This window comes from Phasianus colchicus, chromosome 16, assembly GCF_987193195.1.
Source record: "Phasianus colchicus chromosome 16, bPhaCol1.hap1.1, whole genome shotgun sequence".
NCBI classification, from domain to species: Eukaryota; Metazoa; Chordata; class Aves; order Galliformes; family Phasianidae; genus Phasianus; species Phasianus colchicus.
Window position 1 is genome coordinate 7,997,149 of NC_143451.1, and position 14,321 is coordinate 8,011,469.

Consider the following 14,321-nt stretch of genomic DNA (forward strand, 5'->3'; position numbering starts at 1 on the left):
CGGAGGAGGCGGAGCGCGGACCGAGCGCGGAGCTTCGCCCCCGCCCCGCCGGCGGCCCCGGCCCCGGCAGCCGCCGCCCCACCGCTCCTCGAGCTCCGCGGCGCCCGGAAACGGCAGCGCGGCGTCGGGGCGTCCCGGAGCAGACATGAGCGAGTTCGGGGCCGGCGCGGAGCTGCCGGGCTGGGTGGCGGACGGCCGCAGCCGGGGCGGTAAGGGCGGCAGGTACCGCGCGGAGCGCTGCGGGAAGGGGGGGCAGCGCGGGGCCGGGGCGGCAGGTGGTGCTGGAGGTGCTGGTGGGGGTTGGAACGGGGCGCGGGGGGAGCCGTGCGGCGGGGGCGGCCGTGCCGCTCGCAGCGCCGCGGGGTGCCGGCGGTCGCGGGGTGCGCGCTCCCGGCCGGGTGCCATGTTTTAAACGCGCTTCCTCCGTCTCGCAGAGCTCTTTTCCCCCGAGGAGTCGCGCGCGGCCGCACCTGTGGGGTTCCTGCAGGAGCTGCCCAGCTACCGCTCCGTGCTGAGGCGGCGGGCCGCCGCCGGAGATGTCCAGGAGCGGCGGGGGAACCTGTGGGGAACCGCCGCCGCTGAGCTCCGGGGGCCGCAGCCCGAGGAAGGGGAGCGCGGGGCCCGGCCGCTCTGGGAGCTGCCCCTGAGCATCGCCGAGAAGAGGAGAATAAGGTTCTTTATGCTTGCTTTTATTTCCGCTTTTAAACGTGACCTGCTCCTAAAGGCATGCAGCACGCGTGAGATGAAAGGCAGGCACAGAATGGGGCGTACTTGTCCCTGCGGGGCACTGTTTTGAGAAGTTGCTCAGCCTCTGCTGTCAGGAACCCGTCGCGGCCCCACCTGCAGCGGCGTGGCTGCGGCACCGGGCGGGCGGGCGGCTGGCTGGGTGAGGGAGTGCAGCGAATGGGAGGAACGCGCTCACAGCGAGGAGCTGACCTGCTGCAGATGGACGTGTTTCTTGCCGGCTTCTTCCTCTTGTCTCAAGAGCTTGTGTTCCTAAGGATCCCGGCTGCTGATCTGTCACTGCGAGCAGCCCAGCCTCCTTGTCAGCTCTCTGAGCGCTGCTGTTTCCGTTCTTCCTTGCATTGTGCTCAAACACAATTCCCTGTTGTGGAATTGATAAGCGTGAGACAGCTTTTCAAGATCATTTTCGCCTTTCACATCCTGTAAACTGTTCTCTCCTGTGAGCAGTTCCTGTCCCTCAGTGTAGCTATCAGCGGGCTGTATTTGTCACTTGTGACCTCAGCTGTCTCATGCCTTACTGCTGGGCTGAGAGCTCTTGAGAGCAGAGAGGGTACATCAGTTGTTTTTACAGCATCCCCGTCCAGCCACATTTGGACCTGTAGGTCAGGTGCTTCACAGTTGTGGTTGTGAGCTGGGGGGGAGGTGGAAGTACAGCCCTCTCAGGAGTTGTGCATCAAACAGTGTTTGGTGACCCACAGAGAACAGGAACAGATGGCTTGCAAGAGGGAAGCTGGTAGAGTGGCTGGACTTAGCTAAGAACTACAGGCTGCTTCAGGTCCAACTCTCTGTAGATGCACAAAATGCTTCGGAAGTTCTGTGTCTCAATGCACTGGATTTTATATGAAGTTGGGTGCAGTTCTGTGGCCATGGTGTTTATCAGGAACGAAGGTGGGATATTCTGAGATGGTTTATGAGCTTCTAGCACCATGGGATTCTGATAAGGCTTCTTGGCACTTCAGGGTTCAGTAATTGTGCCTGTATTGTACAGCAGCTGCCAACACAGCGTGCTGGATATAATAAATGCTGTGAAAGCTGAACACTCAGTGCCTGGAACAAATATGCAGCCCACGCCTTCGTTTAAAATCCAGCGCAAACACAGGCCAGACAGTTCTCCAGAGTGTTTGTTTAAAGCATTACATGCTGTAGCCTGTAGTTTCCCTAGAATGGAATCTTTTGTGAGGAGCTATGTTTACAGTCATCAAGTGGCATCATCTGTTGCCTGTTTGATTGTTGCAAGCAGAGTTTAACGTGGATTCCTGCTCAAATACTGATTTCACCTTAAGCTGAGAAGGATGTGGATGGTATCAGCACGGCACATGTGGCAGTAGCTGTGCTCCTGATGCTGTATATGCAGGTAGCTTAGTGCATCACTTACACATGTACCAAATATTCTAAAATTGGAACCTTTGCTGTCTCCTCCGTGGCTGCTCCCTCCTGGGTTCCTAACAATGCCTTTCTTCAGCACCTGCTGTGTACATGTCAGTTTCCAAGCTGTGCTTCTGGAGGAGAGTTGACCATCTTAAAGGAAAAAAATGCAAATATGAGCCACTCAGAATTTTCCTTGATGCTGTTGCTGGATATGCACCAATTTGTAAAACTGAAGTGTGTGTGTGTGTGTGTGTATGTATATATATATATATATATTACAAAAAATCACCAAAGAAATTACAGACTATTTGTGGGTCGTTCTTGGAATTTGTTTTCAACTTCTGAGAGCAGCTTATTCTTAGATGCCAGTGTGCTGGCAAAGAAATTTCAAACTCGCTGAACTGGCACTTTAAAGTGAATTTTAGGAAAATTGAATGATTAATAATTGATAATAGGGGTAGCTAGCATATGTTACTGCAGCTTCTAGTGCTGACGTCTCTCTGAAGACACCGTTGTTCTTGGTGCTGCTACTTGTGTTGAAAAAGTGGGCTCAGTAATTGTATTTCTTATCTCTTAGGGATTCTCAGGCTGATATAAAATATTCTTCTGGATGGAATCAGTGGAAAAGAACTAGTAGTAAATCATGGAAAAAAGCTCTCAAGGATATCAAAGAGTTGTCATTTTACGTGGAGCTTTGGCGGCATGATATTCACAGCATTGAAGGTATTCACCTTCTTCTGTTGGTTTCTCCTCTTTCAAATTGCTTCTGTTATTAATGGTCTTACATGTGTGAGCATGGTTTCACATTTAACTGTATGGGTTAAACAGTTACAGCTTAGGAGTGATGAGAAAGAATTAACTTTATAAAATCTATAATAGGGAAGATAGAATTAACTTTAAAATCTGTAATGGGGAAGATAGAAATATAGTGGAGGAATTGATTAGAAAGTCACATTGCCTTTTCAGTTATATTTCTTAAAGCTGACAGTACTGAAAACTGGCTTTTAATAATGCTTCTTCACTACTATTATTTTTTTAATTATTTTTGTCATTTCAATTAGTATTACACATGCTTGTTTTATCCCTAGGGAAATTTGGCACTGGCATCCAGTCCTATTTCTGCTTCCTGCGTTTTCTCGTCGTGCTGAATTTTTTAATGTTCATCCTGATGTTCAGTTTTGTTACACTTCCCACTGTCATCTCTAATTACGGAATTTTCAACAGTAGCTCTGCTAAAATTTCTCTAAATAACACAGGTAAACATCTCTGTGTACCACTATTGTTTTTAAGATTCCTCAATTCCTTTGCCTTCTCCCCCAACCACCAGGACAGAAAAATTGTGTTTTGTTTTGTTTTTTATTAAGACCTTGCCATATTTTAATTAACTTGAACTTGCATTTTAATGAGGATTAATACGTTGGTGACCTTTCCTGCCTTTCTTCTGACAGAGCCTTATTGCACAGTTTACACACCTAGTGGTAATAAGGGACTTGTTTACTTCTATACATACCTCAAAGATTTGCTCACCGGCACTGTAAGTAATTTGATTTTATTTTTTTCTTATAGTTTTGAGTTTCACATAGTATGTAAAACATGAGAGCGTTTTACTTAGGAAATGATGCTTTGATAATTTTGAAAAACGAGAGGCATAGGCATCACTGGGTAAAATTAGCCTTTATCTGTGACCCACAGGGCCTAGTTAGTCACACACTGCAGCCTGTGCCTCTCTTCTCCAGCTGCTAAATGTTCCATGAGCTGGAGCTTACTCCCTGTTGTGCTCTCCGTGTAGGTTGCTAGTGTTCTTGACACAGTGCTCTTTGATTGGAGAGGCGTGGAATTTTTTGCGTGTGGTGTCCATGGAAGTTTGTTAGAAGTGTGTAAATATTTAGAATCTACAGATTGTTGTAGCCTGCTTGTGACCCCAGCAGTGATCTTACGTTTACAAAATGCTTCGTTTGAGCCAGGATGGATTGAACAGAGCAGTTGTTCTTATTGTTCTGTGTTCATTTTAAACTTGGCCTTTTCACAGGGGTTCCTGGAAGTGACAGTTTTGTTTTATGGCTATTACACAATAGATGCTGCATGGCTTAGTGTCCTGAGATATAACTTACCGCTAGCATACTTGCTAACTACGTTTGCCTGCCTTGCACTAAGTCTTCTCTGGATAATCAAAAGGTAAAGATGTTGGTATCCTTCATTTACTGCTCCTGTTGCTCAGTTTGCATTCTTGCTTGTAGGGGACACTGAATTACAGAACAGTTTTACATAGAAATTGAGGATCTTTTGCTTGAAGCTATGATGCCACAGTACTCTTTGTTTGGTTTTGGGGAGCTGAACCAGCAAAGCTAAACAACTTCGATAATATATTGAAGTTATGTTGGCTTCAGTTGACTTTGGTTCCTGCAGAACCACTCACTGAAATTTTCTTAGGGATTTGTTGATATGATAATACAATGCTTTAGTCTTTGATGAGCCAGGTTGCCCGAAGTGTGGTGTGTGGTTGTTTTTCCTTATGGCTAAAGTATGTCTTTAATGAATGAAGTAATGTTGCCTTTTTCTTTAGATCTGTGAAAGGATTTAGGCAGAACTTGGTGCATGATGTAAATCAGTTTCAGAGTTATTGCAACAAAGTCTTTGCAGGCTGGGACTTCTGCATTACAGATCTAAATGCAGCACGGCTAAAGCATCGCAGCTTGCTGTATGAGCTCCAAGTGAGTAACTTCTTTAGTTTTTCTACAATTACTATTTGCAATATACATCTTTAGGCTAAAAAAGAGAATTGTATAATTATACAAATAGTGGAATAGAGGTAAGAAATATTGAAGTAGTTTACACTGGGGAATCCACATTATCTCACATACTTTCTAGTTATCTAGAATTGTGGTGCAGCATGACAAGAATTGGTAGTGAGGTTGAAGGCCCTTCCCCCATCCGCTGAGGACTGAAGCCAAACCCATTTGCTGCCTGTGTTAGCTGCCTCTTCCTCACACTCCAGCCCTGTTTCCTGTATTAGTTTCTACACAATCTAACAGGAAAAGCTTGTCTAGCTGTGGGCAAAACGTTGTACCGCTGGGAGTCAGTTTGAGTATACTGAGTTGTAAGTCTGCAAAGTGGTAGGCAGTTGTGCTTAGAAAACACAGAGAGCTAATGGACTTCCCAAATCATAAGGGTCTATAAAAGGAGAACCTGAAATGCTTTTTTGCTGAAACTAGAACTGTTTTTTTCTGTGTACACTGGAAGCACAGATTCATGTTGTGAAACAGTGACCTCTGAAAAGATATTTCTACTTCAAATCACAAAGCAATAATTGTTGATTTCATGAATGACAGTGAGTTGCTTTCTGTTTCAGTAAAGTTCAGTTGTCATTTTAAGGATTTTTTATTTTTTACTTTTAAATCCTAAATCTTTTGCCTTGATAATTCACACCTTGAAAAAAGTTGCCCGTTAGTGTTACTCTTTAAATGAAGTACAACATCAGAAAACACCTGAGTAATCTGTGCTTTTGTTCAGTTTATGTTGCTCTCACAAATAATGCACTATTTTTACATCAGCTAAGCTGAAACCTGCTAGGTTGATGTGACCAGCTTCTCTGGGCTCTGCTTGTTTTTCTGTGCCAGCCTCTGATTTTCCTTCACAAAGAGCAGAAAAAATCCAAGTCATAGTGGTGAGGGCTGGTTGCTTACCTGCAGAAGTATGGAGATGAGTGGTCTGATTTACACTTATCAAAGTGTAGTACCAAACTGAGTCTCTCACAATAGATATCTTTCTCGGGGAGGTATGTTACTGTTACAGTAGAAGAGGATTATAAGATGCTTTTCTTTGGGTACAGAGCTCCAGACTAGGAGCATGCTGACTAGGGCTTCCAGTCCTGTGTGAGCTTGTTTGTGTCAATGAAAAGGCACTTTCAGTCTGTTTGAACAGCGTGTGTAGTGACCCTCCTAGAAAAAGCTATAGATTCAGCTTCACTGAGGCAAGAATACCCCAAAGGTAAAAGATATAGTGTCAAGACTTGCATGCTGCATCAGAAAATGATACATTATTTTTCTTTTGTCTGTAGACAGATTTGGAGGAAGAAAGACTGAAGCAAAAAATAGCTGACAGGACTATGAAAGAAAAGCTACGGATCTTCTCTCTGAGAATATTTATAAATATAGTTGTCATTGCAGTCTTATTAGCGTGCTTTTATTGTATTTTTAGAGCAACTGTCTTCTCTCAAGAAAACTCCAGTGTAAGTATCAGACATAACATTATGATAGATTAAATTGGGGATGGTGATTTGAGCAAGAATTACTGTGAAAGAGTCAATTATCCTAATACAGAAGCTTTCATGTAAGGGTTTTGAAACACTTGCTTTCTAACTACCTATATTTTTTAATAGCAGGGAGTGAGAAGGATAAAGAAGGATGTGTCTTCTTTTAATACAGAGGCTTCAGATGCCAGTCTGTGCCTTGGAGCTAATGCAGCTGAGAAGAAAAGCAGCTCTCACCTTCTTTCCAGTGTAGCTGTTCTCACTCCTCTGATCTGCTACTGCAGACACTTGTGTGTCTTGGCAGTGATCTGGCTCAGGGAATGATCTGGATAAAACAAACTTAATTATCGTCAGCTTTTTGATCTAGTTCATTGTTCAGTTGTAAAAATAGACAGCAAGGGAAGGTAAAGACTACGATCTGTATTGTGGTTTGAGCTGTGTGGGGAAACAGGAAGACTGATCAGGGGGCCCTTTGCAGAAGAAAAGGTTCTTGCATCAGTATTGGAAAGAATCAAGTTTGGTGGGGTGTTCCCCTCTGGCAGGACAAAGAGATGGGAAGAGTGATTCAGAAGCAGAACAGCAAGAGCAGCCAGCAGTTTAACAGTTTCTCAGCAGTGATTGAGTTCTCTCTAGGGCACCAGGGTTTAAATAGCCTGCTGCAAATGGAGACTGCGCTCTTTCCTCTGTTCACTGATGATGTGATGGGCACTGGCTGTGGAAGAGGAAAATTGTATTCTTGATGGACTTCTCTAAACTGCAATCTAAAAGATTGCAGAGGGAGGGAGGACTAAAGTCTGTGTCAGAAGTAGTGTTTGAGGACAGGGGAGGATGATAGCACAACACTGAACAACTGAGAAGATGCCTTCGCTTGCTGTGGGCTTTATATATAAGGGTTGATATCTTCACCTCGCCTAAGTAAGTAGGTAGAGGAGGTTGTTAATGTGGTGGGAAAGTCAGGTGAGCTGTTTGTTACCTGTGAGAACGACTTAAAGTGTCTTTTGGTATAAGTATGGGTCTAAAAGCTGATATCCTTTAATACTGAGCAAAACAACATAGTCAGGTGTGAGCCTTGGTGAAAACAGCCTTTGCAGAGAGAAGCTTTGGAGAAAAGCAAGGCTGTGTAGCAGTGGTCAAGCTTGTTCCATATATGAGTGCATGCTGAAGACAAAGTTTTGGACAGGAGAGAATGGTGGGTAGCTGAAGATAGCACAGTGCCAGAAATGTCTGTCGGAGTGTACTGCCATCTTTCTCTTTTCTTGTACAGGGTGTCAACAGTGTGGGCTTCCAGGCTAATCTTTTAGTTCAATATTTGCCATCCATCGTGATCACAGCAGTCAACTTAATTGCTCCTCAGATCTTTTCAATTCTGATCAGATTTGAAGATTATTCACCAGCCTTTGAAATCAGGCTGACACTTTTGAGGTAAAGATACTTTTGCTATGGGGCCTTGGATGTTTGAACAACTTGTGCTTGGTAGATTTGAGGTATTGTAAACATTCAAATATCAAGAGTCAGAAGTTGGGCTCCCTGCAACAGAGGGACTGGGCACTGGAAGCCAGCAGGCATTATTTGACTTACATTTCATTGGAAGCTTTCATTTCAAATCTGGAAACGATCTCCTGTTTTGATGACAGTACAGTACAGTTATTTAATGTTCCAGTTTCTGTTCCATTTAGCTGTGTGATCTGGACATCTTCAACCTGAAAGTCAGTAGGTAAATTAGTAGGGAAGTGCTGACTGTAGTGAATTCACACCACTGTGTGCAGCAGTTCCCTGGATGTGCAGCTGCTACGTGTGCACAGCAACCAATTTTACTCATGTTACAGAGCGATACAGCAGTGAGTGAAGCAGGGTGTTGCTCAGGGCAGAAGTTAAAAGTTTTGGAATAAAAGATACCTTAAACTGAGTATCTGAATTTGGCAGGTTAAGATGGTAAGATCATGATTGAAGCATCTGAGCATTGTCAAACACCAGTGCTTTGTATTTCTAGTTCGGCTAAGTGCCTCTAAAGGCCTGAAGCCACCTGAGGGGACTGTTGCACATAAAGTTGTCATTCCATTAAAACTGCTGCATTTTCAGTCTCTGTGCTTCTTCATTGGGCTCCTCTGGCAGTTGAGTCAGGTGCTGGAATAGCTGTGTTTTGGGAAGTTTAAGATTGCTTTTTGCTTTTCTTCCAGGTGTGTCTTTGTGCGGTTGGCGAATATTGGTGTTCTGTTGGTCTCACTGTGGAGTCAGATCCAGTGTACCACTGACCAGTGTAAGGCCTGTGGATACGATTACCAGCTCTATCCTGTAAGTAGACTTATCTTAGTCTTTAATCACCTGAACTTGTAGTAGGAGATTCTTTTTCCACAAGGTTTGCTTGTTTAAAACTATTCAGAGTTGGACTTGTGGTTCCTGTTCGTGTTGTAGATAGTGCTGTGTGCATGTATATCTATCTGTGTATGTATCGCTTATCTTCCATTTATTTAAAGCTGATTATTTTATTACATTAACAGATCATAATTTAGCAGAGATTTTCTGGCTACTGTGAAGTCCATTTGAGGTTGTGTTGTCACTGCCTTTTTCTTCAATAAATCAAATTGTCGTAGAAAACAAACAGAACACTTGGTTTGGAAGCTCTGAAACACTTAAAAATTTTAGAAATGGAAATTATTACAGTTTTATCTTTACTGGTGTGAACTGATTGATAAGTTTGTTGCTTTAGTGATTGATAGCTTTTTTTTTTTTTTTTTTTTTTGTAACATTTGTCATTAGACTTTTGATCCTGATTTTTTCCTGATATGTTTTTCTAGTGCTGGGAGTCTGCAGTTGGGCAAGAAATGTATAAACTGTTGATATTTGATTTCATGATAATAATTGCTGTGATCCTGTTTGTGAACTTTCCTAGGAAGTAAGTGTCTCTGCCTTTTGAGCATGCCTTTACAAAATGATTTATGAATTTTTTTTCATTTATTAATTCCATGTATTTCTAACTTGATTGACAGTTTTAAAGTAAAATATTTCTGCTTATTTGAGTACTTACACAGATGGATGCTTTTTTTTTTTGAGACTTGAATCTACTTCAGACATCTTTCTGTCACGTCATTGAATGCTTCAGTGCTAGATTTCATGTGTATTAGGGTTCAGCTAAGCTCTGTAGCTTCACTCTAGAACTTAGTGATGTTCTTTGTTTTTAGGATGCTAGTTACTTATTGCTCTTGGAAGCCAGTTCAGTGGTTGGGTTTGCAGGAATTTGGAATTTCGGACAATGTCCTGGATATCGTTTATGGACAGACGATCTGCTGGATTGGAACCTTCTTTTCACCACTTCTTCCTGCAATAGCAACTATAAAATACTTCATCATTTTTTACATTAAAAAGGTAATGAAGATGTTTGGTGTAAATAGAAACAACAACAACAAAGAAAACATTTTTTTTTTTATGTTGGTATACAGTTGATTTTAAACAAAACCTTAAAAAAAAAGATCCAATATGCAGGAAATGAGGTAATAAAATTCTGTTTTTTGTAACTTTTTTTTTTACTTTTAAGAGAAGATAGAATTTTGCTTTGGCATAAAGGAAAGGAACACTTTAATGACTACATCAATTATTTGTAGCCTTTTAAAAAAAAATCTTCTCTAATAAAAATAATTTATAACTCCTTTTGCATTGGTCTGTTTCCTGCTTACAGTGCTTAGAACTTGGGCAAGATTTTGCCAAGCTGCTAAATGTTTGGGAGCAAAAGGGAAAGTCCAAACTTTATTAGATATATTATGTGGTTTCTGCTCTACAATTAGGCATCTCCTGTACAACAAACTCTTATCAATGTTTAATTGTTGTGAGAAGGGGTATATCCACTGAAGCTTTGGCAGATCATAGCAAAAGGCTGTGTCATAGATCGTATACGTGAGTGATGTCATTTGGCTCTGTACAGGTGTGATCTGGATCAAACTTATTCAAAGTAAGAGATGTTGGTTTATACTAGAATGTAGAGCATTCTTGTCTTAGCCTGTCTCAGTCCACGTACATGAAAGGGAGGATGGTTGCCTGGTAGCATATCTGAGGATGGAAAATACAGTTGGTGGGGAAATAATACGTTAATACATTGATAGATGTAACATTCTTGCTCATTTTTTCTCTCCAGATCAGTTTGATACACACATGTAAACCTGCAAGTAGGCCTATCAGAGCATCAAGTTCCAATTTTTTCTTTTTGGTGGTGCTGTTAATTGGGCTCATCTTAGCTTTCGTTCCTTTGGGAGTCAGCATAGCACAGTAAGTGAAAATTTAACTTCTATGAAGTTGGCATTTGTTTTAAGGTTGTCAGTTCCCTAGAAACAGATTAATAACTTCTAAATAATAAAATAGAATATTGTGTATCTGCCTGTAATAAAATCAAATTTTTATTTAGTTTATATAAACAAAAAAATACCACTTTTAAGATGAGGTACACTTTTACCCTATCAGCAAGATAGTGCTGGCTTGCATTGGATTATTTTATTTTTACATTTTGGTGTAGCGTATCATTTATCTTCTGATTTTTTTTTTTTTTTTCACAGTATCTCCTCTTCCAAGGCATGTGGGCCATTCAGGAATTTTAACACTTCATGGGCTGTTGTTCCAGAAACAATACTTGAGTTTCCAATAGGTCTGCAGAAAGTCCTTTTTGGCATAGCATCAGAAGCTTTTGCAGTGCCTTTTTTTATGGTTACCTGGTAAGTAATATGGAGACCTGGTCTCGTTATAAATGGTTAGTTTCCTTCCTTTCTGAGCTGATAGCAAACAAATTTTAGACCATATTTTCCATCTGCAGTCAAAAGTATCAAAGCCCATATGAAGCCTCAGTCCTTATGTCTTTGCCCATTTGTTGTTGTTTGTTAGCTTTATTCCACCTCTTCTTTCACAGCCCATTTCCAAAATTCTTCTTTCTCAGAACTGTTAACTGTTCTGCAAATTGGTATTGTAAGTCCTATGATCACAAATTCTGTTCATTAAACTTTGTTTAAAAGGAAAAAAAAAAAGTGAAGAGGGAGGACAAAAATAGTCATTCTGTAAGGTAGAAATTGGTATGGTTTCATAGAATTTTGAGGGTTTGAGGTTACCTTTGGAGATGATCTAATTCAGCCCTCATGTTCAAAACAGGGTAGCCTAGGGTAAGTGCTCGGGAACCATGTCCTGTTGGGTTTTGAATATTGCTAATAGCAGAGACTCCACAACTGTACAATAAAGAGAGAGCTGTCAAAACACAGTCTGTAAAATCTGAAATAGGCCTTGCCTTTACATTTTCTAGAGCTCTGTCCCAGCCTGGCAATGACAAAAATAGCAGGTGCTTCTCAGCAGAGCTATATCCTACTGTATTTTTTCCTCAGCTTCTTTTCATCTGAAGCATATGTGTAGACCATTGATTCCTCTGACCTATAACAGCCTTTTTGTTTGCATGGTGCTAACATATAATGTTGATTTGTTGTTTGCAGCCTTCTTATGTTCTATTTGATTGCCTTGGCTGGAGCGCACAAAAGAGTGGTTGAGCAGCTAAGGGAACAACTGGTTATGGTAAGATTTAACCCACTATATTTTTGTACCCCAGAAGTTTTCCTTGTGGCATCCATAATCAGGCATACAGAGGAAGAACAGTCTCCCCACATTTCTGCATATTTGGTGTTAGGACAGGCAGTGAAGAATGTTTCATAGATTACATAGGAAAAGTGACTGAAGCACGGAAGTATTTTTCAGTCTAGTTGGTGTGCTTGGGCATCAGCTGCAACTGCAGCAAGGCCCAGTTGTATCAGCAATGCAGGTGCACGGGATGCGCTTCTCAGAAGTGGTGTCCCTGTTCTTCATTTGTTGCACTGGTTAAATCAACCCATCTGCATGGTTTTTTTTCCTGCCAAAAGAGAACCTCAAACTTAAGGCTTCTGTCCGTTCCACCATCTTTCAGTCTTTGTTTCCTTCTCCACACTCAGAGACAGGCACCCGACTTCTTGCCCTTCACTCCCACTCTGTGTTCTTACTTTACCATGGCTGGACTTATTTCTTGAGTGCGAGTCCCAGCACGACCTGCAACGAGTACTTAAGGTGGAACAAATCACCACTTATGAGTCTTTGGAGAACGTTGCTGGTGTTATTTGCAGCCATCAAAAGCTACTAGTGTTTGTCAGTTCAAGAAAATTTGTATGCTGTGGTCTGTCAAACAGCTCTGGTCTGAATCTAACCTTTTTACTAAGACTTCTCACTTTATTAGGAAAGATCCTGGTTTGTTAAATGCATCTTTTAGGTATGATACTTAACAATTTATCATTAGGGAAAAAAAAAAACAAAAAACAAAAATATGCTGGGGAGAGATTTTTTAAGAGTATAAGGAATTTAGGAGCAAAAGCTTCACTTTATTGTTGCTTGCATACTGTTGTTTGGCTTCTTGGAAGTGCAGTTCTGAATTTCTAGGTATGTCAGATGTTTCTTTTTGGGCTCAATACAGAACTGATAACATGACCTAAAACGAGGTAAATGATTTCAAAGCCACTGTTAAAATAGTTTAGGCATTTGAGAGAATGCTGTTAACCGCTAATTAGAGTACCTGGTGATGAGAGCACCTATCTACTTCTAGTAAAGAAATGAGTTGTATTACAGAATTTGTACATCCTTTTATCTAGAGTGCACTTTCCATTCTGTCTTTCCAGGAGAGTCGTGACAAGTTGTTCCTAATTGCAAAACTAACAGAAGCTCAGAAAAATTCTTGAAAACCACGAAAAGCCAGAAGTTGACTTCTGATGCTCCTGGAACCACTAGATAAGGGTAGATGATCTGCAGCATGTGAAAACAGAGCAGCTGACCAGCTCTGTGATCTGTGTAGTGGATGCTTAATGTTCTTATTAGTGTTGATTATGCTAATGGGCCTTAGAGTTTCCAAGACTGGAAGTTCAGCTTATTTGTACCATGTTAGACCTGTTCAAAACATTGTATTGCAGGGCACTTTATTGCTGCTACCATTTCAGAGCTGTTAGGGTTTGTGATAAGTTCCTGGTTTGTTTGTATTTTTCAGGAGTTTTGGGCAAAATGTAATTAGAACTGAAACTATTTAAAAACTCTGTACTGTTTTTATAAATTATACTTGTAAGAATTGGGGTGGAGTGAGTGGGTGGGGTAGTTTTACGTTTTCCCACTCAGATCTCTTTTAAAACGAAAGCAAAAGAGACTCATGTCAGTATTTTGAAATAGCACAGTTGAACACTAGATGGAGAAAACAAGCAGGAGGACCCGGCTGCTGCAAGCTGCAGTCCCTGCTCGGTGGTACCCAGCTCACTGCTGTGCAGGAGCCTCTTTTAAATGGGTAAGGCTTTACTGCTTGCATTTCAGTTTTGAACAAGTGCCTCGAATACTTTTCTGTGTTCTAAAATGTGAATGTTTGGGAGTTACTTATAGTTCAGAAATGCATTCAGAAACTCGGATGCCACTAACCTTTAAATTCTTGTTTAAATGGACAAACGGAGCTGCGTGACTCAGAACAATGTTTCCATGTAGCCCACAAGTTTTTCCCTTTATTTAAAGGCTGTTTTTCTCCAGACTGCTGTGTAAAGAATTGTGTACATTACTTGAAATTCCTGGTAGTACACTGGCATATAACGTAAGATACTTTTTTTCTTTTTATGATGTTTTGTAATGTTTTCTGTTCTCAATTATAAAGAAATTAACATGTAATAAATCAATTTTTAAAATCTAGTATCTGATCTTTTTAAAAAGTTTTATTGAACGGTGTAAACTGAGTTGACAGTTTGAGATTTTATTGCTTCATTTGCCTGGGAAGCACGTTTACACGACGAGTTATCATGCGTGAACACCTTCCTTAGCTCCCCCTGAGGCACCGCGCGGGAATCACCTCATAGGCTCCCGCCTCAGGGGCGGAACGATGCCCTTCCGATCCCATGGAAACTGGGAGACGCTGGTCTCGAGTGACAGCTCCGCTGGCCAGTGCGGAGGCGGC

The 14,321-nt window shown here is 41.7% G+C and overlaps 1 protein-coding gene across 1 annotated transcript; it reads left to right on the forward strand.

Annotated features, from left to right (window-relative positions):
• Positions 1-54: 54 nt before the first annotated feature.
• On the forward strand, positions 55-14,059 carry TMC7 (transmembrane channel like 7). Its single transcript, XM_031606532.2, has 16 exons — positions 55-209; positions 435-672; positions 2,690-2,835; positions 3,201-3,368; positions 3,561-3,646; positions 4,142-4,287; positions 4,676-4,823; positions 6,170-6,340; positions 7,626-7,783; positions 8,539-8,653; positions 9,157-9,254; positions 9,541-9,724; positions 10,488-10,618; positions 10,903-11,058; positions 11,818-11,896; positions 13,021-14,059. Exons 1-16 carry the CDS (start codon positions 146-148, stop codon positions 13,078-13,080), a joined length of 2,148 nt encoding a protein of 715 aa, XP_031462392.1. The 5' UTR covers positions 55-145; the 3' UTR covers positions 13,081-14,059.
• Positions 14,060-14,321: the final 262 nt, after the last annotated feature.

Coding starts and splice junctions, on each gene's coding strand:
- TMC7 (XM_031606532.2), top strand. CDS start 146: ATGAGCGAGTTCGGGGCCGGCGCGGAGCTGCCGGGCTGGGTGGCGGAC. Junction 2,836..3,200: donor TGATATTCACAGCATTGAAG/GTATTCACCTTC, acceptor TTTTATCCCTAG/GGAAATTTGGCACTGGCATC. Junction 3,647..4,141: donor AAGATTTGCTCACCGGCACT/GTAAGTAATTTG, acceptor GCCTTTTCACAG/GGGTTCCTGGAAGTGACAGT.